Below are 25,109 nucleotides of genomic sequence, written 5' to 3'. Positions count from 1 at the left end.
AGTGAATCTGCTGAAAGCTGACAAAATCATTTGTAAGCGTCCTGTAGTATATTTATTCACTTAACTCTTCCATACACTTTATGTGGACAACTCTTAAGGGTGTCTTAGGTTGGAAAATATTTTACAATAGCTTCCAAAATCCTTAGTGATTGTAGGAATTATAGTTTTACTTACTAACATCAGTAGGAAATATAACCTTTGATACTTTGGGAGAGTACAGACAGGGACATTATTATATCACTGTAGCTGTTCTGGAGTAATGATGTGGTAGTAGCTCGTTTTTTAATCTGTTGTGCTTTGGTTTTCCTGCTTCTTAGATGAATATCTATATAAACAGAATTGAAAGATCATTGTCTTAGATAAATACAATTGTTTTTAAAATACTTATTTTCAGTAACTGTTCCCTAAAGACTAGCATACCTAGCGTTATGGTAGGTGTGGTGAAGGATTAAAATGGTTATAATGTAGTTCATGCTCTTAAGCTGGTTAGTCTTTCTGGAGAAAACGGAGAACAGTTGAACCTCATTATAATGGCATCTTGAATATATTTGAGACCTTCCGTTTTGTGAGGAACAGAAAGAGGAGAGCTCAGTATCTCTTCTGATTAATGTGTCGTATAATATTTTGTGACCTTAGGTCCTTGGTACACCTAAATATACTTCCATTAATTCTGGTTTTACTTTTTTCAAGTGGGGTTTTCTTAAGCTTTTTTGTGACTTGGACATTTATAACACTTTAGATGGAAAATAACATATTGATAAATTAAATCTCTGCCCTAGAAACCAGTCACTCTTTCTCTCTCTCTTTTTTTCTCCTCTTAGTAAGATTCCCTATAGCAGGCTGAGGCTTTTTGAATCAGTTGTTCAGTAAGAATACTCGACATTCAAAGATAGAGTTTCTACCACTCAATACCATGTTTAGAAGTTAAATATTGACCTGACATTTCTTCCTATCAGATTCTTTCTTTTCTCAGAACAGTGTCACCAGGAAACAAGTGCCATTAAATCCCTTTGTTCCATTTCTAGAGTCATAGGACCTACCAACACTTGGCATGGCATCAAAGAACATCATACCTCACTGGAAAGTCATAAAGCAACTACCTAGTTATTAGTACAAGTTTTACAGAAGTTTAGTTTGAAAATGTTTCTTGTCAGATTGCTAAGACTTGTATAAAACCACATACTTATTGTACTTGTACCAGTGAAAATGGAGGAATATGTGTTAATTATTTATCTTCAGATGAGTGGAACTACAGGTGCTAAGTAGAGACTGTCACTATTATTTCAATTATAAAATAATTGAAATCATTTTATCCTTTTGGGTTGAGGCTATAGGGAAGTACTTAAATTGTATATTCCAGTTGATAGAGCTTTGGGAATAAAATGTACCTGACTTTAGCACTCTCCCAAGCAAGAGGCCTTGAACAAGAGGCCTTATCTTCCCTAGTCTCAGTTTCCATATCTGTGAAATGGAAATAATATCTATCTAATTGGTGATATTAAATGTCACATATATGATATCTGCTGAATAAAAGTATCTTCCCTTTGGTAACTAATTGAATGTACATATTTATTGATTATCCTACATCTGTCAGACATATTACTCAAGATGTGTCAGACATTTGCTAGGTGACACTTGTTTCCCCTTTTAAAGGAATGATAAGCTTGTTGTAAAAATTCAGATAGAAAATATGAAATACCAAAGTGAGAAATCTACTTAATATCTTAAAATGGTTAAATTCAGGGACTATTCTCCCATACTTTTTCTTAAATATAGGATAATTTTTTACTAATTAATAAAAGCAGGATCATCCCTTTCTTAGCATCTTGCCCTTTTTTTAAAACTTACTGTATCTCTGCTTTTCCAAATATACCGACTTCATTTGTTTTAACAGGTTCTTAGAAATACATTGATCAGAAGTGCTATAAGTTAACCAGTTCCTTACTGATTTTTTTCATTTTTCTAACTAATATAAATAATGATACCATAAACATCTTCTACCTTTATCTTTGTAGATAATCAGTTTTTTTCTTCTGATTGTTTCTTCAGGTTGTTTTTTGTTTTTTGTTTGCCGTATTTTTTGCAAATGCTCAAATAGTGTTTAGGAACATAAAAAAATTGAAAATGTGCTCCTCTCTCTTTTAATTCCATCCCCCAAGATATCCAGTGTTAAATTTGATGTATACACATAACTCTGCTCAGATACGTATTCAGGCCTCTTGCATGCTGAGGAGGTTCCTCTCTTTTCCTCTCCTTCTTCCTCTTTCCTTAACAATACCGTGAGGGAGTATTATAATAAATGTGACCCTGCAGATTGGTTTGTAAGAGTATAACATGGATATCCCTCCTGGCAGTTTGTATAGGCCCATCCCATTCGCCATTTTATTTCACTCCTGGTCATGTCTCCAGCTTTGACCTTATCTTCTATAACTCTTCCTTTTACTTAGTCTATTCTGGCCTCCTGGCTGTTCTCACCCTCCATGCATGCACCCATCACAAGGGTTTTCCTGGTTTTTCTTTAGGAATGTTTTCCCCACAGATAGCCAGAGAGCTCACACCATCATTTTTCATGTCCCTGCTGAAATACCATCTTTTGATTATTCTATATGAGAAAGCACATTCCCCCTTTAAATGCCAGAACTTTTTTGTGTATAAACTTTTTATTGACATATATATGTGTGTGTTTGTGTGCATATGTGTGTCTGTGTGTGTCTGTCTGTGCAGATAGAGACTGTCCAAATCCTAAGTGTATGCTTGATAAATTTTCACAAAGTGAACTCAGCTATGTAACTGAAGTACTGGAATTTTGAATTCATTCTAAAGAGCTCTGTATTCTTTGAAGTTCATAAACAGATACATGTAACATATTTAACCTTTTTTTTTAAAGGGTAGAAGGTTGTTATTATAAACACAGTTAGGCTGCTGATATGTAACCTAATTCTGATTGTAAAATCAATATTGACGAGGAGTACCTCCTCCCTTTACACACACACACACACACACACACACACACACACACACAGATTATGCTGATTGTAAGTGTCCAGCAATTCACAGTGCTGAGTTAAGGTCTGTTGGGCACCATAGGGGCACCAGCTCTCCTTTCATTTCCACAAAAACAAAACACGAATGTGTTTGCAGTCTTCTCTGACACTCCAGAAGCTGTGGCTTTTAATTTCACACTCTTAGAAAAGGTCAATGTAAACTATAGATGATCCTTTCCTTGGACTGATATAGAGTAACAGTAAAACTAATTTTCACTAATCTGGTACATAATTATCAATTTTCATGAAACCAGCAGAACGGTTAGTACAGGTATTTTTTTCTTCTCTAATCAAAACATTGGGTATTTATGCCCATGAATTCTTCATGTATTGTTGGGAGAATGGAGGTGATGATATGGTGGGTGGAGTACTGAGATGTCTGTGCTTTGGTTTGCATAGCTTTGAGAAAAGAGCTAGAAAATGTCCCTCTGCCCAGTGTAATTAGTCCTTATTGGTATGTACTTAAAAACAAGAAGACTAGGGGGTCGTCAGTTGGGTGGCTCAGCTGGTTAAGCATCTACTCTTGATCCCAGCTCTTGATCTCAGGGTCGTGAGTCCAAGCCCCTCACTGGGCTCTACACTCGGCCTGGAGCCTACTTAGCAAACAAAGAAACAAACAAGAATACTGTGGTTAGCCCAGTAAAAATGTTTTGTTTGGGCTTTTTCCTTTGTATTAAGTATCTGTATGCATACAGATATTTAAATAGGTATTTGTGACCTCAGTATGTTTAGAAATGGTGTTTCCTGTAGGATCAACTCCCATATTGTACCTGTATAATCTGCAATTATAAGTAACTATTGTTTTTTGCTGTAAAATCTTAAATAATAATAATGAGGACATATTTCTATTTAGTAGCTGGCTACAGAAATCTGTATTTTAAAAAAATAACTGTGTTCTGTTCTTAAATACAGCCTATTTCATGCAGACATCAACATCTGCTAAATAGTGCACCTGGTGTTTGTGTTGTGTGCTTACTGTCTTTTTCACGCAATAGTCTTTCATATATACTCAGTTATACTCCTACTCATTACTAAGGATGATCATGGTTGCTGACTACACAGTCTTGCTACGTTAGTTATTTGGTCAAGCAAGTAAATAATTCAAAGCTTTTAGTTCTGTGAAACTTGCTGTGGCTGAAGTAAGAGCCATCTGTCATAACTAATTTCAATGTATGATAATCATTTTTATAATGCACTGAAAACCTCACTTTGTTCTTATCATAAGTATAATATTCTGTAAGATTTAGGACAGGTGATGTTATTTTAATATTTGGAAAGGTCATTAGTTCTCAGTATTTAACTTTGGGTTTTAAACAGGACTAAAGTTTGACATGGAAAGAATTTAAATGTTTGTAGCAACCCACATGTCCTTATATTTACTAATTCTGAAGTGGTAGATAGTACAGATTTTATGTAGTTCAGGCATGTTGAAATTAATCAAATTTAAGGAGAAAATTCCTGACAGTCTTAGTCTGTAATAAAGCCCATGAATACAATTTATCTAAATTATAGCCCTTTTTTTTTTAGTAATTGTTTATTTGAAATATTTGGGTAAATTATTCAAAATGTTTGGATTTTTTTAGTGCTATAGACTTAGGATTTGGACTTGTTATTTCGAAAATCGTGCCAGTCAAAAAGCATTTATTAGGCCAGACTTTCTGGTAATAATTGTTGGAGCCTTGGGGATACTTTGTGCAGTTAAGGTTTCTTTCGAAAGTAACTCAGCCTCTTTGTCCTGCAACAACAGGATTAGATGGCTGGGAATTTCTCTTTTACTTCTGGAATTACTATTGATTTGTTGATTTAGTGTATTTTTAGGCAAGTCATGCAACTTGTTATTTTTAAGACTGAATGAAATAAAAAGTTTTAAAAATTCTTAGAAAAAGGAATTATGTAATTATGAGGTGGCATTATTCACTTATCTTATTTGTGTAGAGGTCTCATGTAGAGAGTCTCTCAAATGTGCAACTACAATAGTAAGTAAAAATTTAGTAAGTTCCAACTTTAGGTAAGAGAACCAGAGATACAGATAATATTAAAACCATTTATGTTTCAGGATATGCTGTGCTACTTTTATTTGGATAGAGAAAAAAATAGAAAAGCTGGACATTTATATAACCTTAAAGAATTAACTTTTCTCCTGATTTCTCTTGTTTAGATCTTTTGCTGTTCCTTCATGTCTCTAGTGGAGTTTTGTCTGTTTGATACATCTAACTGGCTTAAGATCAGACATCTGTATTATGTACGTCATTGGTTATGTCTTTACCATAGTAGGGAAGTGATAATTTTTGCTTTAAGATGTTTTCTCTTTACGCAGTAAACTAAGTCTTAAGAAGAGACTCAGTTTACTTCATAAGTAAACTTTGTCCAGGGCACTATATACTGTAAAGAGAATTAGTGCTAAGAGGGAATAAATAAAACAGCCCTTCCTTCAAGATTTTTTTTTTTAATCTAGTACTGAGAAACGATGTACTTAAAGTAAGATAGAGGGTTAGAACTTAGAGTTTAAGAATTGCCATGATAGCTGTTAACCTTCTAACTTAAGTGGTTTTCAGAGTGTGGCTTGGGGACCACTTTGGATCTCTAAGATCCTTGCAGAAGGGGTCTACTATGTCAAATCCATTCTCATAATAATTCAAAAAAAAGTGCTATTTGCATTTTTAGCCTTATTCTTTCACAAGTGTACAGCAGGGCTTTCCAGGAGTTACATAATGTGTGATGATGTTATCACCCTGACAGCAAATGAAATGTGAGCTTGTGTATTCTTCTGTTTAAAATAATGTTATTGGGGGGGGGCACCTTGGTGGTGGGAGAGAGGGAGAGAGACAAGCAGACTCCCTGCTGAGCAGGAAGCTGTGGGTGGGATGTGGCTTGATCCCAGGAAGAGGATTATGACCTGAGCCTGGAAAGAAAGATGCTTAACCAACTGAGCCACCCAGGAGCCCCTAAAAGTGTTATTTTTAATTTCTACTGTGGCAGATGTATGTATAAACCATATAAACAGTCGGTCTTTATATTCCTTAATTTTTTAAAATGTGTAGGGGTCCTGTGAGCAAAATACTTAAAAACTGCTGCTCTATTGTTATTTATTGTTACCATATGGGAAGGAGATATCCCTGTTGCATCACTCTCTGAGTCAGCTTTAATGAACATTACATATATCCATTATTTTCAATTGATTTATAGTATTTACATCTTGGTGTTATAAGGAGCAAAGGTTTGAGTGGATCTGTTGCAGTTATGATTATGAAAGCCACTTGAACTTCCTCATCCTTTGTTTCTTCATATGTAAATAAGACTTATAGTGTTACACATTCTTATGAGTCATGAGAATCAAGGATGTATATGAAAATATTATATCATTCATAGACATGCTAGAAATCAATAAAGTAGTAATTTTTATATTCTTTTATTCAAAGGTGTGTGTTGGGGGAGCTGGTAGAGAGGAGTAGGAGTTTGGATTTGAGGATGGTTCTAGTGGTTCTTCCTTTTCTCCCCCTGCTTTGTGAAAGCTGAGAATTTCAGTTTTATTTATCATAGGCTATGGTAAGGGACCCTCATGTGTGAGTTGTGATGAACATAAAAAGACAGGAGATTTATCAGACATGTTCAAGAGGGTTACTTTGGTTGCTGAGTGGTTCATCTCATTTGATACTGTATCTCTCCCATGCATCGGATATCAGTTACCATTGAACTCAAAGGTGAGTTCTATTATGAGGGACCTGTGGCCTCTGTTACCACTCTTTTATTCATTGTATACAGTGTATATCTAAAACCACATCAGAAAATTGTGAAGCATTTTAGATCTTGATTATTCTGTGCAGAAATAGGAGTTTGGATAAAAGTGAATATTTCGTATTAAGTAGAGGATAGGTGGATCATGGGGAAGAAATTTTTATAACTGTGTTGTTTGTTGTCCTTATTAGTTTCATAATTATTCATGGGTACTTTTTTCTCCTTACAAGTATAGGAATTAAAATCACTTTCCCAAGTATAGACTCTGTCAGCATGGTACACACCTAGGAATTCCATAAATAGGACAATTCTCCATAGTTTTCCATAAGTCAGTGTCTTTTACTATATTCAGCTTTAATATATGCTTCAGTTATAAAGCTTAATGATGGAGAGGCAGAAGAGTAACTCCTGAGGTAGGGAGGCATGCTGGCTGTTACTAGTTTCCTGGCACTTGCAAATTGATATTCTCAAGAAAGAACACAATTTTTAAAAAATCAACTGGTGTGATGACTGAAATCATGGCCATATGGAATCTAATCTCCAAGGAAGGCCAACAGCTATGACCTTGAACATCATACTTGGTGAATGCTGACTCCTGAAATGGTTGTTTTTGGAAGGGAAGGAGTTTGCTCTGTGGTATGTCCCTAGGAGACCAACCTTAAAATAGATAAATAGAAAGTTTGGTAGGAAATATTTCTGGAGCACCTCCCTGTGCCTAATGCTTTATGTGAATCTTCTCATCTAATCCTTACAGTAACCTTATAATATAGATAATTATTATTATCTTACTTTTACAGATGAAGAAACTGAGGCTCTCAAAGTTGAAGTAGCTTGCCCAAGGTCTTAAGCTAGCAGATGTAAGAACCAAAATTCAAAACCCAGCACTGACTCTAAAACTTGTGTGCTCAACAGTGCTTTAAACTGCCTTGTCAAAAAGAAGCTGAGGAGTAAGGGGTGCTGATTGCTTTTTATTCTTTAACGTAATTTTTATAACAGCTCTGTCAGCTGGTTGTAGTTTTTCCTATGAGGAAACTGAGGCTTATGCCCATGGTTATGTTGCTAAGACATGGCAGAACAGGATTCCAAGCCAAACTGTTCAAGCTCTAGAGTCTGCTCTTACCCACTATTCTCCAATAGCTGTCATGTATGTTTCTTTTCTTCCGGCAGCTAACAATTTAGTTGGGAGGAAGGGTTGGTGTGAGGGAGAGCTAGAGAGAAATAGGTGAACAGGGTGATTAGCACATAGGGCTTTTAGAACACAGGTGAGGAAGCGATACCAGGTGGAGGGGACAGTTTACAGAGAGGGAGGTGACTTTGAAATAGAATTTGAATGGTGGAAGAAGCTTACCATGGGGGGACTAGTTATGGGATCACAATGGTTAGCAGGCAAACAGTCTCTCAGGAGAAACAATATGGCAGTACTAGCCTTGGTAAGCATGGAGGAATTTTGGTGCATGAATTTGTAATGTATTATCAATCAAATCAAGTAAAATTGAAAATTTGCAATTTAGTTTCATGGCTTACTGATACAGAAAATTAAGAGTATTTTGAACCACTCATACTTTGTTTTCTCTTAGCTTGTATGTAGTTTTGTGTTGGTGTGCCATACTTTGTATGATAATGTGTGCCGGAAAAGTTATAGTGAATTGAGGTTTTGTAATGATACTTATATGCAGCAGGGGAATTCATTATTTGAAGGAATACTATGAAGAATAATAAATGAAACATTTTGAAAATGATCACTCCTGCTTTATCTAGTTTAGGTATTTGGTTTAGGAGAATTTGGAGCACATTTAGATTATTTAGTTCCTAATTTGAGAGAGCCAAGATTGTTGGACTGAAAGGCAAAAACCACACAGAACTCCCAGTTGCCTCTTGAGAGTTGCTTGCTCTGCTCTCTTCCTCAGGCAGGATGTAGTGTTGTTTGTATACCTGAGCATGAAATAAGACTCTAGTCTGAATGCCTGACTTTGGTCTCTCTATTCTTAAGTAAGCACATTTGTGGAAAGGGATGAGATGACTGGAGCTAACCAGCTAAAGGATAGTTTGTTTATCTTTGGACACAGGAGGATGGGATAGAAGTATAGTGTTGGTGGGAGAAATAGCAAAGGAACTGGAATCAGGACATTGTATGGTTATCTTTAGGGATCCAGTGAGGCAAAGGGGAAGCCAGTTTGATAAGACTTGGAAGAAAACCAGAATTTGTGTGTCTGTTACACGACAGGAACTCCACTAGGTGTTTCACATGTGTGAATTCTCTAAGTCTTGTAATAGTCCTATGAGGTAGTTTTTTATTAAAAAAACAAACAAACAAACAAACAAACAAAAAAACAGCAGGCTTTTGTTTGGGATTTTAAAAATACTCTTTTTAAGAAGAAGAAACCTAATTTGGGAAATCACAATCTTCTAAGTAACCAGTGAAAATCTGAGCCAGGTCAGGGGACAACACAAACGAACAGTGGAAGAGACATCTTAGCAATACCATAGAGGGGAATAGAGGTGGAACTGATCAGTTGTGAGAAGGGAAAGAGTAGAGTGTAGCTGCAGGTTCCCCAGTGTCTGTGAAATCCACAGTGCCAGTAAGAAAATAGAAGGGAGCAAGTTTGAAGAAAAGGTGTCTAATTTACTTTTAGGCATCAGTAGTAGAACTTGGAGAAACAGTGAGAGCAAATGACGTTGCTAAAAAAAATGTATAGAAGAGAAGGGAGACAGGAGGAGAGAACTGAAGTTGTTTTAATGTGCAGAAAAAAGCCCTTTTAATTCTTCCATTATGGAAAATTTCAGACTTACTCAGAAGTTAAGAGAATAGTTCAGTAAACTCCTGTAATCCATAGCAGTCATTAATTTATGGCCACTTTTGACCATCTCTGTGTCCCCACACTCCCCTCCCCTGATTATTTTGAAACAAATCTCTAAGAGTTGGGATTCTGTGATTCTGACTTTTGTGTTGTTTTCATAACACCCTCCCTCCTTGACAAGGTCTTGTCCAGCTTCTGTCTGAGTATTTCTAGAGATAGAGAGTATGCAGTGCAGTGAAATAGCTGTGCCTTTTTTTTTTTTTACTTGCTCTAATTGTTAGTAAATTTTTCCTTTTATTGAGCTGAAAACGAGCAGATTTATTATTTTGGCAAAGACACACAAGCCCATGCTGAAGTCAAGAGTAGATTTAGACCTCAGACTATTTTTATATTGGGTTTGTAGTAAACCCTCTTCCTCTAAAGATCACAGTGTTTGCAAACAGTTTTACTGCTGCCATGTGATGGAGATGTCACCAGCTGGCGTTCAGGGTGCTTCTAGAGCATTCTTGAAAAAACATCTTAGAGAAAAAAAGTATTTTAAACATTAAAAAAGATTCAGATCCGCAGAAGAAGGCTTGGCTTCTCTTGTAGGTGTAAAATTTAAATACTGCATATTTTTAAAATGTTACCAAAGTAATGTACATTTTTAAATTAAACATGGTATTTCTTTTAAACTTCTATAGAAATACAACTAACCCCTTAAAATGTGCACTAATTATAAAATTCAGTTCAGTGCATTTTTACAAAGTGAACAGAAGATACAAAGTGAACAGAAGAGCATTCAGAACAAGCAAATAGAATATTACCAATTACTACCCTCCCTGTTGTGCCTAAAAGTAGCTATATCTTTACATCTACTACCATTGCTTTAGGGTTGGTTTTACTTATCTGTTTTTGAACTTTATATAAATTGAACCATACTGTATGCACTCATTGTTTTTCTGGATTCTTTACGTAGTGCAGCAGTATATTTGTGAAATTAATCCATGTCATTGTGTACGGTGGTAGTTCGTTGTATTTGCTGTGGAGTATTCCACTGTGTACCTTAGTTTATCCCTTCTGTTTTTGAGGAACCATTGGATAGTTCTGTTATGATTATTGTTATACATTTGTGGGCATTTCTACTGGCTATATCTAGGAGTAGGTTTGCTGGGTCACAGGTTATGTATCTCTTCAGGTTTAGCAAATATTACCACAGAGTTTTCAGAGTAGTTCTGATAGTCTACACTAGCAGTTTCACATCTTCTCCAGCACTTGGTATTTTTTTTTTCATTTTAGTTAATGTACATAATTTAAAAAGCGAATAAAAAAAATCGAATAAAAAAGGACTTAAAATGAAAGTCAGCAGTCACTTCCCTAAACCCTCTACTTTCCCCACTTAAGTCATACTCTTCAGAAGCAACCATTTGTAACTGTTTGTTTGTTTTTTTTTAAGATTTTATTTATTTGACAGACAGAGATCACAAGTAGGCAGAGAGGCAGGCAGAGAGAGAAAGGAAGGGAAGCAGGCTCTCTGCTCGGCAGTGAGCCTGCTCCCTCCTCTCTCTGCCTGTCTCTCTACCTACTTGTGATCTCTCTCTCTCTCTCTGTCAAATAAATAAATAAAATCTTAAAAAAAAAAAAAAAAAAGAACACAGATTTGGGAGCCTGACTGCTTAGATTCTTACTTTGGCTACACTGCTTACTAACTGTATAACCTTGAGCAAGCTGCTTAACTTCTGCATCTCCATTTCCTCATCTACAAAATGGGAATTATGGTATTCATCTCATAGACTTGTAATAATTAATAAATATCATGCTCTTTATACAGTAAGGATTTGGTAAAGTTAGCTTTGCTGATTAATTATGGTGTATTGCTTGACAGTGTTGTATTGCAGTTCTTGATTTAACAATTTCAGACATTGTCTATTGATTAACTTCTTCCCGAGGTAGGTAAGGATTTAGCTAGGTGAAGCCCTCTCTTACCTTCCCTCTACCTTCTCCTAATCCAGGTTTTTTTTTTTTTTTTAATGAATTTTATTTATTTATTTATTTATTTGACAAGAGAGAGCATAGGTAGGGGAAGCATCAGGGAGAGGGAGAAACAGGCTCCTTGTTGAGTGGGGAACCCGATGCGGGGCTCAATCCCAGGACCTAGTCATGACCGGAGCCGAAGGCAGACATTTAACTGACTGAGCCACCCAGGCACCCCTCCTAAGCTAGTTATATCATTGTTTTCAATACATAAACTGAACTACATGCTTATTTCTATATAACTGATGACATTTATGTTCTGTTCAGAGTTGTCTTCCTTGACTAGTCTGTGTGTTTACATTGTTACTCTGCCTAATTTTTCTTTATTGCAGAGCTACCTAATATGCAGGTTTATGTTTCCTTCTCTATATTCTAATGTAAAAGTCTTTGTGCCATTCAAAGCAGAATGTCCCTAAAACTAAGTTTGAATTCTTTATATTTTACCTAATTGCCTTAGCCAAATTTTCAAGATTTAAACGAAAAATTAACCTCTCCTCTCATTCCTTCTGCCTCTCTTGTCCATTCCCCTTATTTCCTAGAGATCTTTTGGAGCCTTCTTCACCTGTTCCAGACCACACTTCTCTCTTGGCTTGGCACATACCTGTCTTCAGAGTGTAGGATGTCCTTGCTTTCTAGACTTGGATCCACTGTTTTCTGGATCATTTTCTTCTTTCTTGCTTTATGCCCTCATTTTGCTGACATTTATTTTCATGCAACTTTGCAATAAAGGATACAGTCTCCAGCAGTCTCTTTTCTTCTGAACTTGTTTCCTTATCTGTGTGAAATGAAGAAACAGTTTGCAGCTGTGCTTCAGCATGTTGCTTTATGGATCCAGAACAATAATATAGGGGCGCCTGGGTGGCTCAGTGGGTTAAATCCTCTGCCTTCAGCTCAGGTCATGATCCCAGGGTCCTGGGATCGAGCCCCACATCCGGCTCTCCGCTTGGTGGGGAATCTGCTTCCCCCTCTCTCTCTCTCTCTGCCTCTCTGCCTACTTGTGATCTCTCTCTCTCTGTCAAATAAATAATAAAATCTTTAAAAAAAAAAAAAAAGAACAATAATATATGTGAGACTGTGAGTGTCCTTGCTGGGTACCTTCAGGCCAGGTTTAGTGCATTATTCCTGCAGAAAACTGGGTGGCAATCAAACCAATCTCAGGAACTATAGACCAAGCTCAGGAGTTAGATTTGAGTTCTGTTGTGGACTGAATTGTGTCCCCCAAAATTCCTGTGTTGAAGCCCTAACCCTCAGTGTAATGGTGTTTGAGGTAGGGCCTTTCATGAGGTAATTAAGGTTAAGTGAGGTCATAAGGTTGGAGCCTTAATTCAGTAGGACCAGTGTCCTTATAAGAGGAGGAAAAAACATTGGGAGTGTATGTACAGAGAGTAAAAGCCATGAGAGGACACAGCGAGAAGGTGCCTGTATGCAAGCGGAGGAGACCTTACCAGAAACCAAACCTCCTGGTACCTTAACCTGGTACCTTGGACTTCCCACCTCCAGAACTATGAGAAAATAAATTTCTATTTTTTAAGCCACACAGTTTGTGGTACTCTGTTTCAGCAGCCCTAGCAGACTAATACAAGTTCCAGTTTTGGCTTCAGTGTATAGTATTTGTGAGACCTCTAAGACCTAGTTAGACCTTAGAATGCCCAGTTTTGGGGTGGTTGTAAGGATTAAGTGAGCAAATAAGTGGCTTTTAGTGATCTGGTAACTGTTTAATAAATCTTTGTTTTTTGTAAGCCTTAAAAGGGGCTAGAAGTTATTTTATCCTTTTTTTCTTATTTAATCAGATAATTCTAACCAAACATTTATATACCAAAGCTACAAAAAGAAATTCTTTCTGTAAACTGGGTTGGGATTTTTCTTTACGGTTTTATTCAGGTATAATTCATATTCCATAAAATTCACCTGTTGAAAGCTTACAATTCAGTGATTTTTAGTATATTCACAGATATTCACCTCAAAAATAAAACCCCCTATCCTTCAGCTATTCTCTTCCTAACCCTCATATCACTCCAACCCTGAGTACTAATGTACTTTCTGTCTCTATAGATTCTCTATTCTGGATTTTCATATGAATGGAATCAGAATTTGTGGCTTTAGGGCTTACTGGCAGCCCCTATTACTTCTTTTACTATTTGTTCTGCTCCCCTCCCTCCCCTCCCTCCCTTCCCCTCCCTGACCTCCCCTCTCTTTCCCTCCCTTTGGTATTCCCATTATGTGTGTGTTGGTGTACTTAATGATCTCCCACACTTCTCTAAGGGTTAGTTCATTTTTCTTTATACCTTTTTCTCTTTGTTCTTTGGCTTGCATAACCTCTGTTGCTCTATCTTCAAATTCACTAGGTCTTTTCTTCTGCCAGCTCATGTTTATGGTTGAGAGCCCTTTTGGTAAATTTATTTCAGTTGTTAGTTTTCAGCTCTGGAATTCCCACTTTCTTTATTTTAATATACATAATTACTATATTTTTATATATTCTCTATTTTATATATTCTCTATTTGATATGACATTGGCATAACACCTCCCTTTACCTCCTTAATCATGGTATTAAAATTTTTTGTGAACATATTTGTGATGGCTATTTTGAATCTTTTTCTGTTAAATCCAACACCTGGTCATTTTCACTGGCAGTTTGTTTTGCCTGTTTTCTGCTTTATGGGTCAGAAAGAAATCTGCTTTCCTGATTCTTTGCATTTTTCACAATTTTTGTTGGAAATTAAATACTTTAGATGATAATATAGCAACTTTGAGCGCTGGTTCCCCCTCAGGCTTTATTATTTATTTGTTTTTTAGTGCTTGCCTGGGTTATTTTAGTGAAGTCTACCCTACACCCGCATTGTGCCTATTGTTTTCACCAGTACCCTAGGGCATATATTGTTCTACCATCTAATCCAGTCAAATTATGGCTTCTTTGAAGGAATAATTTCTGAGGTCTGTATTTGATACTTGTTCTGACCCCTGGAGACATCTCCCAGCTGTCTTATTTCCTGTAAACTAGGCAGGGTTTGTTATAGGGTATATCTTCATTAAATCCATGAATCTCCTTCCAGTTGCCTGACATCACAACCTCCCTTGTTCTTAAGAGCACGCTTAGGTTTGAGCTTCTTAGTTCCTTCGGGAAGAGATCAGGAGCTTTTTTATTTTTTACAGTGTGCCTTTCCGTTTACAGCCCCCTTAGCAAATATTTTGAGCCAGGGCTCTGGAGATGGGAGTGGGAACAGTGGCAAGCTTCTCTGTGACACCCCCACTCTAGAAACAGGTGTGAGGTAGGGGAGAGGGTGGCAGCAGCCTGAGGTAATTTAGGCTTGCCTCTCTTGACATAGACCCATTGAATCATGAGCCAGAGCAAAATGATCAGGGCGCTGGGCCCAAGGTGAAACCTCCCTTCCACAGATGGGGGCAGGGGCAAGGAAGGGAGCTCCCATCCCTGGAATTCAGCCTCAGTACTAGGCAGCAGAAGGCCGAATGAGAAACACTGCTGCATTTGCTCTTGGGAAGTCTTAGGAAGGCACTGGGACCCCCTTCGCCTGGGAGCTGGGGGTGAGTCCGCCTGTCTTGGCTGCAGCAGTTTACAGTGAATCTCTTCCTTGCTGAGCTCGCTGGAGGGAGCGATCTTGGTGTAGGCACCGAATTCTTACCAAATCTTTGTAGAGTTTCTTGAATATAAGTTCCTTCCTTTGCTGTTTACCCTTAGGGATATTTCAGAAGCTTTATGTGTTTTCTTTCTGGTTGTTTTTTTTTTTTTTTTAATTTTATAAACATATATTTTTATCCCCAGGGGTACAGGTCTGCGAATCGCCAGGTTTACACACTTCACAGCACTCACCATAGCACATACCCTCCCCAATATCCATAACCCCAGCCCCCCTCTCCCAACCCCCCTCCCCCCATCAACCCTCAGTTTGTTTTGTGAGATTAAGAGTCACTTATGGTTTCTCTCCCTCCCAATCCCATCTTGTTTCATTTATTCTTCTCCTACCCCCTTAACCCCCCCATGTTGCATCTCCTCTCCCTCATATCAGGGAGATCATATGATAGTTGTCTTTCTCCGATTGACTTATTTCGCTAAGCATGATACCCTCTAGTTCCATCCACGTCGTCGCAAATGGCATGATTTCATTTCTTTTGATGGCTGCGTAGTATTCCATTGTGTATATATACCACATCTTCTTTATCCATTCGTCTGTTGATGGACATCTAGGTTCTTTCCATAGTTTGGCTATTGTAGACATTGCTGCTATAAACATTCGGGTGCACGTGCCCATTTGTATCACTACGTTTGTATCTTTAGGGTAAATACCCAGCAGTGCAATTGCTGGGTCATAGGGTAGTTCTATTTTCAACATTTTGAGGAACCTCCATGCTGTTTTCCAGAGTGGTTGCACCAGCTTGCATTCCCACCAACAGTGTAGGAGGGTTCCCCTTTCTCCGCATCCTCGCCAGCATCTGTCATTTCCTGACTTGTTAATTTTAGCCATTCTGACTGGTGTGAGGTGATATCTCATGGTGGTTTTGATTTGTATTTCCCTGATGCCGAGTGATGTGGAGCACTTTTTCATGTGTCTGTTGGCCATCTGGATGTCTTCTTTGCAGAAATGTCTGTTCATGTCCTCTGCCCATTTCTTGATTGGATTATTTGTTCTTTGGGTGTTGAGTTTGCTAAGTTCTTTATAGATTTTGGACACTAGCCCTTTATCTGATATGTCATTTGCAAATATCTTCTCCCATTCTGTCAGTTGTCTTTTGGTTTTGTTCACTGTTTCCTTTGCTGTGCAAAAGCTTTTGATCTTGATAAAATCCCAAAAGTTCATTTTTGCCCTTGCTTCCCTTGCCTTTGGTGATGTTCCTAGGAAGATGTTGCTGCGGCTGAGGTCAAAGAAGTTGATGACTGTGTTCTCCTCAAGGATTTTGATGGATTCCTTTCTCACATTGAGATCCTTCATCCATTTTGAGTCTATTTTCGTGTGTGGTATAAGGAAATGATCCAATTTCATTTTTCTGTATGTGGTTGTCCAATTTTCCCAACACCATTTATTGAAGAGGCTGTCTTTTTTCCATTGGACATTCTTTCCTGCTTTGTCGAAGATGAGTTGACCATAGAGTTGAGGGTCTATTTCTGGGCTCTCTATTCTGTTCCATTGATCTATGTGTCTGTTTTTGTGCCAGTACCATGCTGTCTTGATGATGACAGCTTTGTAATAGAGCTTGAAGTCCGGAATTGTGATGCCACCAACTTTGGCTTTCTTTTTCAATATTCCTTTGGCTATTCGAGGTCTTTTCTGGTTCCATATAAATTTTAGGATTATTTGTTCCATTTCTTTGAAAAAAATGGATGGTACTTTGATAGGAATTGCATTAAATGTGTAGATTGCTTTAGGTAGCATAGACATTTTCACAATATTTATTCTTCCAATCCAGGAGCATGGAACATTTTTCCATTTCTTTGTGTCTTCCTCAATTTCTTTCATGAGTACTTTATAGTTTTCTGAGTATAGATTCTTAGTCTCTTTGGTTAGGTTTATTCCTAGGTATCTTATAGTTTTGGGTGCAATTGTAAATGGGATGGACTCCTTAATTTCTCTTTCTTCTGTCTTGTTGTTGGTGTACAGAAATGCAACTGATTTCTGTGCATTGATTTTATATCCTGACACTTTACTGAATTCCTGTACAAGTTCTAGCAGTTTTGGAGTGGAGTCTTTTGGGTTTTCCACATATAGTATCATATCATCTGCGAAGAGTGATAGTTTGACTTCTTCTTTGCCGATTTGGATGCCTTTAATTTCCTTTTGTTGTCTGATTGCTGAGGCTAGGACTTCTAGTACTATGTTGAATAGCAGTGGTGATAACGGACATCCCTGCCGTGTTCCTGACCTTAGTGGAAAAGCTTTCAGTTTTTCTCCATTGAGAATGATATTTGCCGTGGGTTTTTCATAGATGGCTTTGATAATATTGAGGTATGTGCCGTCTATCCCTACACTTTGAAGAGTTTTGATCAGGAAGGGATGCTGTACTTTGTCAAATGCTTTTTCAGCATCTATGGAGAGTATCATATGATTCTTGTTCTTTCTTTTATTAATGTGTTGTATCACATTGATTGATTTGCGGATGTTGATCCTACCTTGCAGCCCTGGAATAAATCCCACTTGGTCGTGGTGAATAATCCTTTTAATGTACTGTTGAATCCTATTGACTAGTATTTTGGCGAGAATTTTTGCATCTGTGTTCATCAAGGATATTGGTCTGTAGTTCTCTTTTTTGATGGGATCCTTGTCTGGTTTTGGGATCAAGGTGATGCTGGCCTCATAAAATGAGTTTGGAAGTTTTCCTTCTATTTCTATTTTTTGGAACAGTTTCAGGAGAATAGGAATTAGTTCTTCTTTAAATGTTTGGTAGAATTCCCCCGGGAAGCCGTCTGGCCCTGGGCTTTTGTTTGTTTGGAGATTTTTGATGACTGTTTCAATCTCCTTACTGGTTATGGGTCTGTTCAGGCTTTCTATTTCTTCCTGGTTCAATTGTGGTAATTTATATGTCTCTAAGAATGCATCCATTTCTTCCAGATTGTCAAATTTGTTGGCGTAGAGTTGCTCATAGTATGTTCTTATAATTGTATTTCTTTGGTGTTCGTTGTGATCTCTCCTCTTTCATTCATGATTTTATTTATTTGGGTCCTTTCTCTTTTCTTTTTGATAAGTCTGGCCAGGGGTTTATCAATCTTATTAATTCTTTCAAAGAACCAGCTCCTAGTTTCGTTGATTTGTTCTATTGTTTTTTTTGGTTTCTATTTCATTGATTTCTGCTCTGATCTTTATGATTTCTCTTCTCCTGCTGGGTTTAGGGTTTCTTTCTTGTTCTTTCTCCAGCTCCTTTAGGTGTAGGGTTAGGTTGTGTACCTGAGACCTTTCTTGTTTCTTGAGAAAGGCTTGTACCGCTATATATTTTCCTCTCAGGACTGCCTTTGTTGTGTCCCACAGATTCTGAACCGTTGTGTTTTCATTATCATTTGTTTCCATGAATTTTTTCAATTCTTCTTTAATTTCCTGGTTGACCCATTCATTCTTTAGAAGGATGCTGTTTAGTCTCCATGTATTTGGGTTCTTTCCAAATTTCCTCTTGTGATTGAGTTCTAGCTTCAGAGCATTGTGGTCTGAAAATATGCAGGGAATGATCCCAATCTTTTGATACCGGTTAAGACTTGATTTAGGACCAAGAATGTGATCTATTCTGGAGAATGTTCCATGTGCACTAGAGAAGAATGTGTATTCTGTTGCTTTGGGATGAAATGTTCTGAATATATCTGTGATGTCCATCTGGTCCAATGTGTCATTTAAGGCCTTGATTTCCTTGTTGATCTTTTGATTGGATGATCTGTCCATTTCAGTGAGGGGAGTGTTAAAATCCCCTACTATTATTGTATTATTGTCGATGTGTTTCTTTGATTTTGTTATTAATTGGTTTATATAGTTGGCTGCTCCCACGTTAGGGGCATAGATATTTAAAATTGTTAGATCTTCTTGTTGGACAGATCCTTTGAGTATGATATAGTGTCCTTCCTCATCTCTTATTTTAGTCTTTGGCTTAAAATCTAATTGATCTGATATAAGGATTGCCACTCCTGCTTTCTTCTGATGTCCATTAGCATGGTAAATTCTTTTCCACCCCCTCACTTTAAACCTGGAGGTGTCTTCGGGTTTAAGATGAGTTTCTTGTAGGCAACATATAGATGGGTTTTGTTTTTTTATCCATTCTGATACCCGGTGTCTTTTGATTGGGGCATTTAGCCCATTCACATTCAGGGTAAGTATTGAGAGATATGAATTTAGTGCCATTGTATTGCCTGTAAGGTGACTGTTATAGTATATTGTCTCTGTTTCTTTCTGATCTACTACTTTTAGGGTCTCTCTTTGCTTAGAGGACCCCTTTCAGTATTTCCTGTAGAGCTGGTTTGGTGTTTGCAAATTCTTTCAGTTTTTGTTTGTCCTGGAAGCTTTTAATCTCTCCTTCTATTTTCAATGATAGCCTAGCTGGATATAGTATTCTTGGCTGCATGTTTTTCTCATTTAGTACTCTGAATATATCATGCCAGTTCTTTCTGGCCTGCCAGGTCTCTGTGGATAAGTCTGCTGCCAATCGAATATTTTTACCATTGTATGTTACAGACTTCTTTTCCCGGGCTGCTTTCAGGATCTTTTCTTTGTCACTAAGACTTGTCAATTTTACTATTAGGTGACGGGGTGTGGACCTATTCTTGTTGATTTTGAGGGGGGTTCTCTGAACCTCCTGGATTTTGATGCTTGTTCCCTTTGCCATATTGGGGAAATTCTCTCCAATAATTCTCTCCAACATACCTTCTGCTTCCCTCTCTGTTTCCTCTTCTTCTGGAATCCCAATTATTCTAATGTTTCGTCTTATGGTGTCACTTATCTCTCGAATTCTCCCCTCGTGGTCCAGTAGCTGTTTGTCCCTCTTCTGCTCAGCTTCTTTATTCTCTGTCATTTGGTCTTCTATATTGCTAATTCTTTCTTCTGCCTCATTTATCCTAGCAGTGAGAGTCTCCATTTTTGATTGCACCTCATTAATAGCTTTTTTGATTTCAACTTGGTTAGATTTTAGTTCTTTTATTTCTCCAGAAAGGGCTTTTATATCTCCCGAGAGGGTTGCTTTAATATCTTCCATGCCTTTTTCAAGCCCGGCTAGAACCTTGAGAATCATCATTCTGAACTCTATATCTGACATATTACCAATGTCTGTATTGATCAGGTCCCTAGCCTTTGGTACTGCTTCTTGTTCTTTTTTTTGTTGTGAATTTTTCCACCTTGTCATTTTGTCCAGATAAGAATATATGAAGGAGCAAGTAAAATACTAAAAGGGTGGCAACAACCCCAGGAAAATATGCTTTAGCCAAATCAGAAGAGATCCCAAATCGTGAGGGGGGAGAAAGGGGATAAAAAGGAGTTCAGAAAGAAAAAAGAAAAAAAGAAAAAAAAAAAAGAAAGAAACTATTAAAAAAAGAAAGCCGATAAAGAAAAAATATAAAAAGGGGCGCCTGGGTGGCTCAGTGGGTTAGGCCGCTGCCTTCGGCTCAGGTCATGATCCCAGGTCCTGGGTTCGAGCCCCGCATCGGGCTTTCTGCTCAGCAGGGAGCCTGCCTCCTCCTCTCTCTCTGCCTGCCTCTCTGCCTACTTGTGATTTCTCTCTGTCAAATAAATAAATAAAATCTTTAAAAAAAAAAAAAGAAAGTAAGAAAAAATATAAAAAGAGGAAAAAGATATATATATATTAGATAAACTATTTAAAAAACGTTAAAAAAGAAAATGGTAAAAGTTAAAAAAATTTAGCAGAAGAAGAGAAAAAGAAAAAAAATTGAAAAAGAAAAAAAAATTAAATTAACTGCAAGGCCAAAAAATCATGGGGAGAAAGCCATGAGTTCCGTGCTTTGCTTTCTCCTCCTCTGGAATTCCGCTGCTCTCCTTGGTATTGAAACTGCACTCCTTTGTAGGTGAACCTGGTCCTGGCTGGGTTTCTTGTTGATCTTCTGGGGGAGGGGCCTGTTGTAGTGATTCTCAAGCGTCTTTGCCCCAGGTGGAGTTGCACCGCCCTTACCCGGGGCCGCGCTGAGTAATCCGCTCAGGTTTGCTTTCAGGAGCTTTTGTTCCCTGGGAGCTTTTGTTCCCTGAGCGCTTTCCGTAGAGTTCCGGAAGACGGGAATGAAGATGGCGGCCTCCCGGTGTCCGGCCCGGAGGAGCCGAGAGCCCGGGGCCCCATTCCTCAGTGCGCCCTCAGAGAACAGCGCCTAATGACTCCCATCACCCTGGCCTCCGGCCGCGCTCCGAGCTGACCGAGCCTGCGATCGGTTCAAGGCAACCCCGAGCTGAGAGTCACTCCTCGGCTCTGTCTCTGTAGCCGGCTTCCCCATTCTAATACCGGTAAGCTCTGCGACACTCAGACACCCCCGATCCTTCTGTGACCCTGCGGGACCTGAGGCCGCGCTGACCCCGCCCGGGCTTCACCCCAGTTAAGCCTCTGGAGCGATGTCCCTCAGCGGAACAGACTTTTAAAAGTCCCGATTTTGTGCTCCGTTGCTCCGCCACTCGCCGCGAGCCGGCCTCTCCCCCCGCGGTCTATCTTCCCGTCGCTTTGGATTCACTTCTCCGCCAGTCCTACCTTTCAGATAGTGGTTGATTTTCTGTTTCTAGAATTGCTGTTCTTCTTCTGTTCAATCTCCCGTTGGATTTGTAGGTGTTTGCAATCTTTAGATAAGCTATTTAGCTGATCTCCCGCTACCCGAAGTAGTCTCAGCCTGCTACTTCTCCGCCATCTTGACTCCTCCTCTGGTTTTGTTTTTATTTTAATAATTTCCACCAGTTTTATTGAAGAGAGGGTCCGTGGAGCTCTCTCATTTCAGAAGTTGATCTTTCTGGGTTGGATTTCTAAGGCTGCTGGAGGAGGAAGTACAAGTAGCTTGTTCAGGGAACTTGAATGAGAAAACAGTGACATTTTTAAGTTGATAGATTAACAGGAGAAAAGGTTCATGAATTCTGAGGAAGGATAATGTGGTAGGATGGGGAGGTAAAAGGAAGGGGTAGCCTGCCTTATTGTTTAGATTTCTCTATGGTTTTGGGATACTTAAAGCCTTGGACTTAAAAGTTTTGAAAAGCAAAGTATCCTTAGAGAATGTGAATATGTGGATTTTATTTAGTAGCTTGGTGAACAACTAGCTTTATCTTAGTGTGTTATTAGTAAATGGAATTCAGTTTTGTGATTTTAGTGTACTTTTGTGCATAAACACTTTTAGCAAACGCTGCTAGCATTTGCTAGCATTAATAAATCAAGTTAGACTTAATTCCAAAGAACTTTGAACTCACACACCTGTGGGAAATGTTTTTATTGAATTTTAAGTTTATATATAACAAGAAAAGTTGATTCATAGAGAAGCTATGATTTAGCTGGATTGTTATATTCAAAGTTGATTGTATATAGTAGAGTGATCTTTGTAATGTTTTATGAGTGACATTGATGTGTTCTGTAGGAGCCATAAGACATGTGTGTTACAAGCACTCAATTACAATAATGTAGTAATAATGGATTTAGTTCCTAATTTTTTGCCTTTTAAAAATTTGATGCCAGTTTCAATCAAATTACTTCAAATGCAAATTCAGGAATTGAGAAGGACTTTCTGCCTTCCCCCTAATTCAGAGGCAGGATAAAAGCACTGAACATTTGTTTATATACCTATTTATCTTTCCCTAAAGTTTTTCCTTTGATCCTGTTAATTAGGAAACTGTAAAACAGTATTTCTCCCCGCTATCAATATCTTTCAGTATAAACTATACTAAGCTATTAATATATTCTAAATGTTTATTTCATTTTTAGTGTTGGATTTTTATAAATCAGCTCAACACATACTTGAGTCCTGATTGTGTGCATGAGGGTTACAGTGTAAGTCACATTTGAGATTTCAAGGCATAAATGCACAGCAATTTAAATGACTACAAAATAAAGAAGAGTGAAAGCAGTGTGTGCTCTGACCTAAAGCCGATTATAGAAAGTGTTTAGGATTTGGCTAGGCTTTAAGAAGTTGGGAAAACATTCAGTTAGTTCAAAAGGCCTGAAAGCAGGAATGTGCATAATATCTTCAGAGTACATGAGGTGACTACACTCTCTAGATAGGAAGGTTTCTTTTTTTTTTCTTTTTAAGATTTTATTTATGTATTTGAGAGAGAGATCACAAGTAGGCAGAGAGGCAGGCAGGGAGAGGGGCAGGGGAAGCAGGCTCCCTGTTGAGAGAGAGACCCATGCGGGGCTTGATCCCAGAACCCTGAGACCGTGACCCGAGCCTAAGGCAGAGGCTTAACCTACTGAGCCACCCAGGCACCCCAGGAAGGTTTCATAAGGAAAAATGCCATTAGAAAGATTAATCGTGGTGGACCTTGGATGTGAAACCAAAAACTTTGACGGTCTCTTATTGTGTGTGGTTGGTGAGAAGCCATTGAAGCTGCCATGTCTGGTGACTGTGTGTAAGGTAAATTGAAAATTATAGGCTCCCCACCCCTGAGCCCAATTTTCTCTTCATTTTCCTTGTCCTTTGCTTTAATGAAGGAGTATGGATTATATTTCAAATTTCAAATTAAAGTTTTTAAAGCCTGTAGTTCATAACTCAACACAAGCGTCTCCATGAAACCCAGAGTATTAAAGAAGCAGCACATATAGGCCTGAATTATTCATAGGTAACTGAAGTGTTTGGGCTTTGATGGAGTCAGACTAGCTTGAATTCTGGTTTTGCCACCCACTGTGTAACACTGAACAAATCCTTTAACTTAGAGAACTCACTATTCTCATCTGGAAAGGGAAGCTAATTCTGTCATCCTCCCAGGTTTGTGAGCATTACATGAGAGAAAGCTTGGAAAGCTCTTAGCACACTGCCTAGCAAATAGTAGGCAATTCTGATGAATACCTTTGCCACCATTAGTTGTTGTTATTAATCATTATCATGTACAAATTACTGTGAATTATATTGTTTCCAGGAACACGGTATTCTGAATTTTGATCTTACACTGTAGAAACACTCTTGCCTTCTGGTCCAGAAAGAATCACTGTCCTGTCTCACCCAAGTTTCAGGGCCTAATGGTGGTCTTTTGATTTTCTTTTTGTTTTTTATAAGTGTCCTGTGTTGTCAGTGAGGGGATGCAAAAAAAAAAAAAAAAGAAAAAGAAAACAAAACAACAACAACAAAAAAACACAGGAAAAGCTGGGTGCCATAGAGGAGATACCATCCACTGCCAGTTGTAGGGGAGTATGTACGATAGGCTTTGGATTTTTAAAGCTCATGCAGTATTAGATTTTTGTTTTATGTTTCAGGTAGGTTTTGTTACTACTGCTCTTTAAACTGTGGTGTTCATTGTCCAAAAATTTAGACTTATCTTTACTTTTCTCAGGTTTAAGCCGTTTTTTCCATTCCAAACTTCGCAAGGATTTGAAGAAGATGAAGAAGAGCAAATCCATATACAACAATGGGCACTTACTGAAGGTCGCCTTAAAGTTACATTGTTAGAATGTAGCAGGTATGTTCTTTGTTTCCTCATTGCTACATTATGGGGGAAAAGTGCAGTGAAAATATATTTAAGCATGTTTGTGTTTGTTCCCCCTTTGTGTTAATTTATTACATATGATCTGTAAATCTTTAATCACAAATTTCATAAAACTTGTCCTTTCCAGGACAAGTATAAAATATAAACCATATTTTAGAAAGCATTCTAATGGAGAGGATCATTTGTTCCTCAGTAATTTCCAAACTTGTTAGATGCTTTATGCTCTTTTGGCATATTTCTAATTTACTGACCATTGGAGAGCTGTTTATAGTATAATATTTTTGAGACTTGTATGTGATAATTGGAAATACCAATTAGAAATATTTAGAAACTTCTGTGATTCTTAAAATTTTAGAGCTAAAAGGGATCTCAGAAATAATCTTGCCCAGCCTCCTTATTTTACTTTGCCTGCCCTATAGCCTAAACTGTGTTC

General features: G+C 37.9%; 1 protein-coding gene across 1 annotated transcript in view; it reads left to right on the top strand.

Moving 5' to 3' along the window:
• Window positions 1-25,109, top strand: part of PDZD8 (PDZ domain containing 8) — a 77,397-nt gene that overhangs the window by 5,765 nt on the left and 46,523 nt on the right. The window contains exon 2 of the mRNA XM_047701812.1: window positions 24,524-24,649. Within this exon, the coding sequence (XP_047557768.1) occupies window positions 24,524-24,649 (126 nt within the window). The remainder of the gene's footprint in view (window positions 1-24,523; window positions 24,650-25,109) is intronic.

This window comes from Lutra lutra, chromosome 14, assembly GCF_902655055.1.
Source record: "Lutra lutra chromosome 14, mLutLut1.2, whole genome shotgun sequence".
NCBI lineage: Eukaryota > Metazoa > Chordata > Mammalia > Carnivora > Mustelidae > Lutra > Lutra lutra.
The sequence above is the reverse complement of the archived record's forward strand: the minus strand, read 5'-3'. Positions and strand labels throughout refer to the sequence as shown.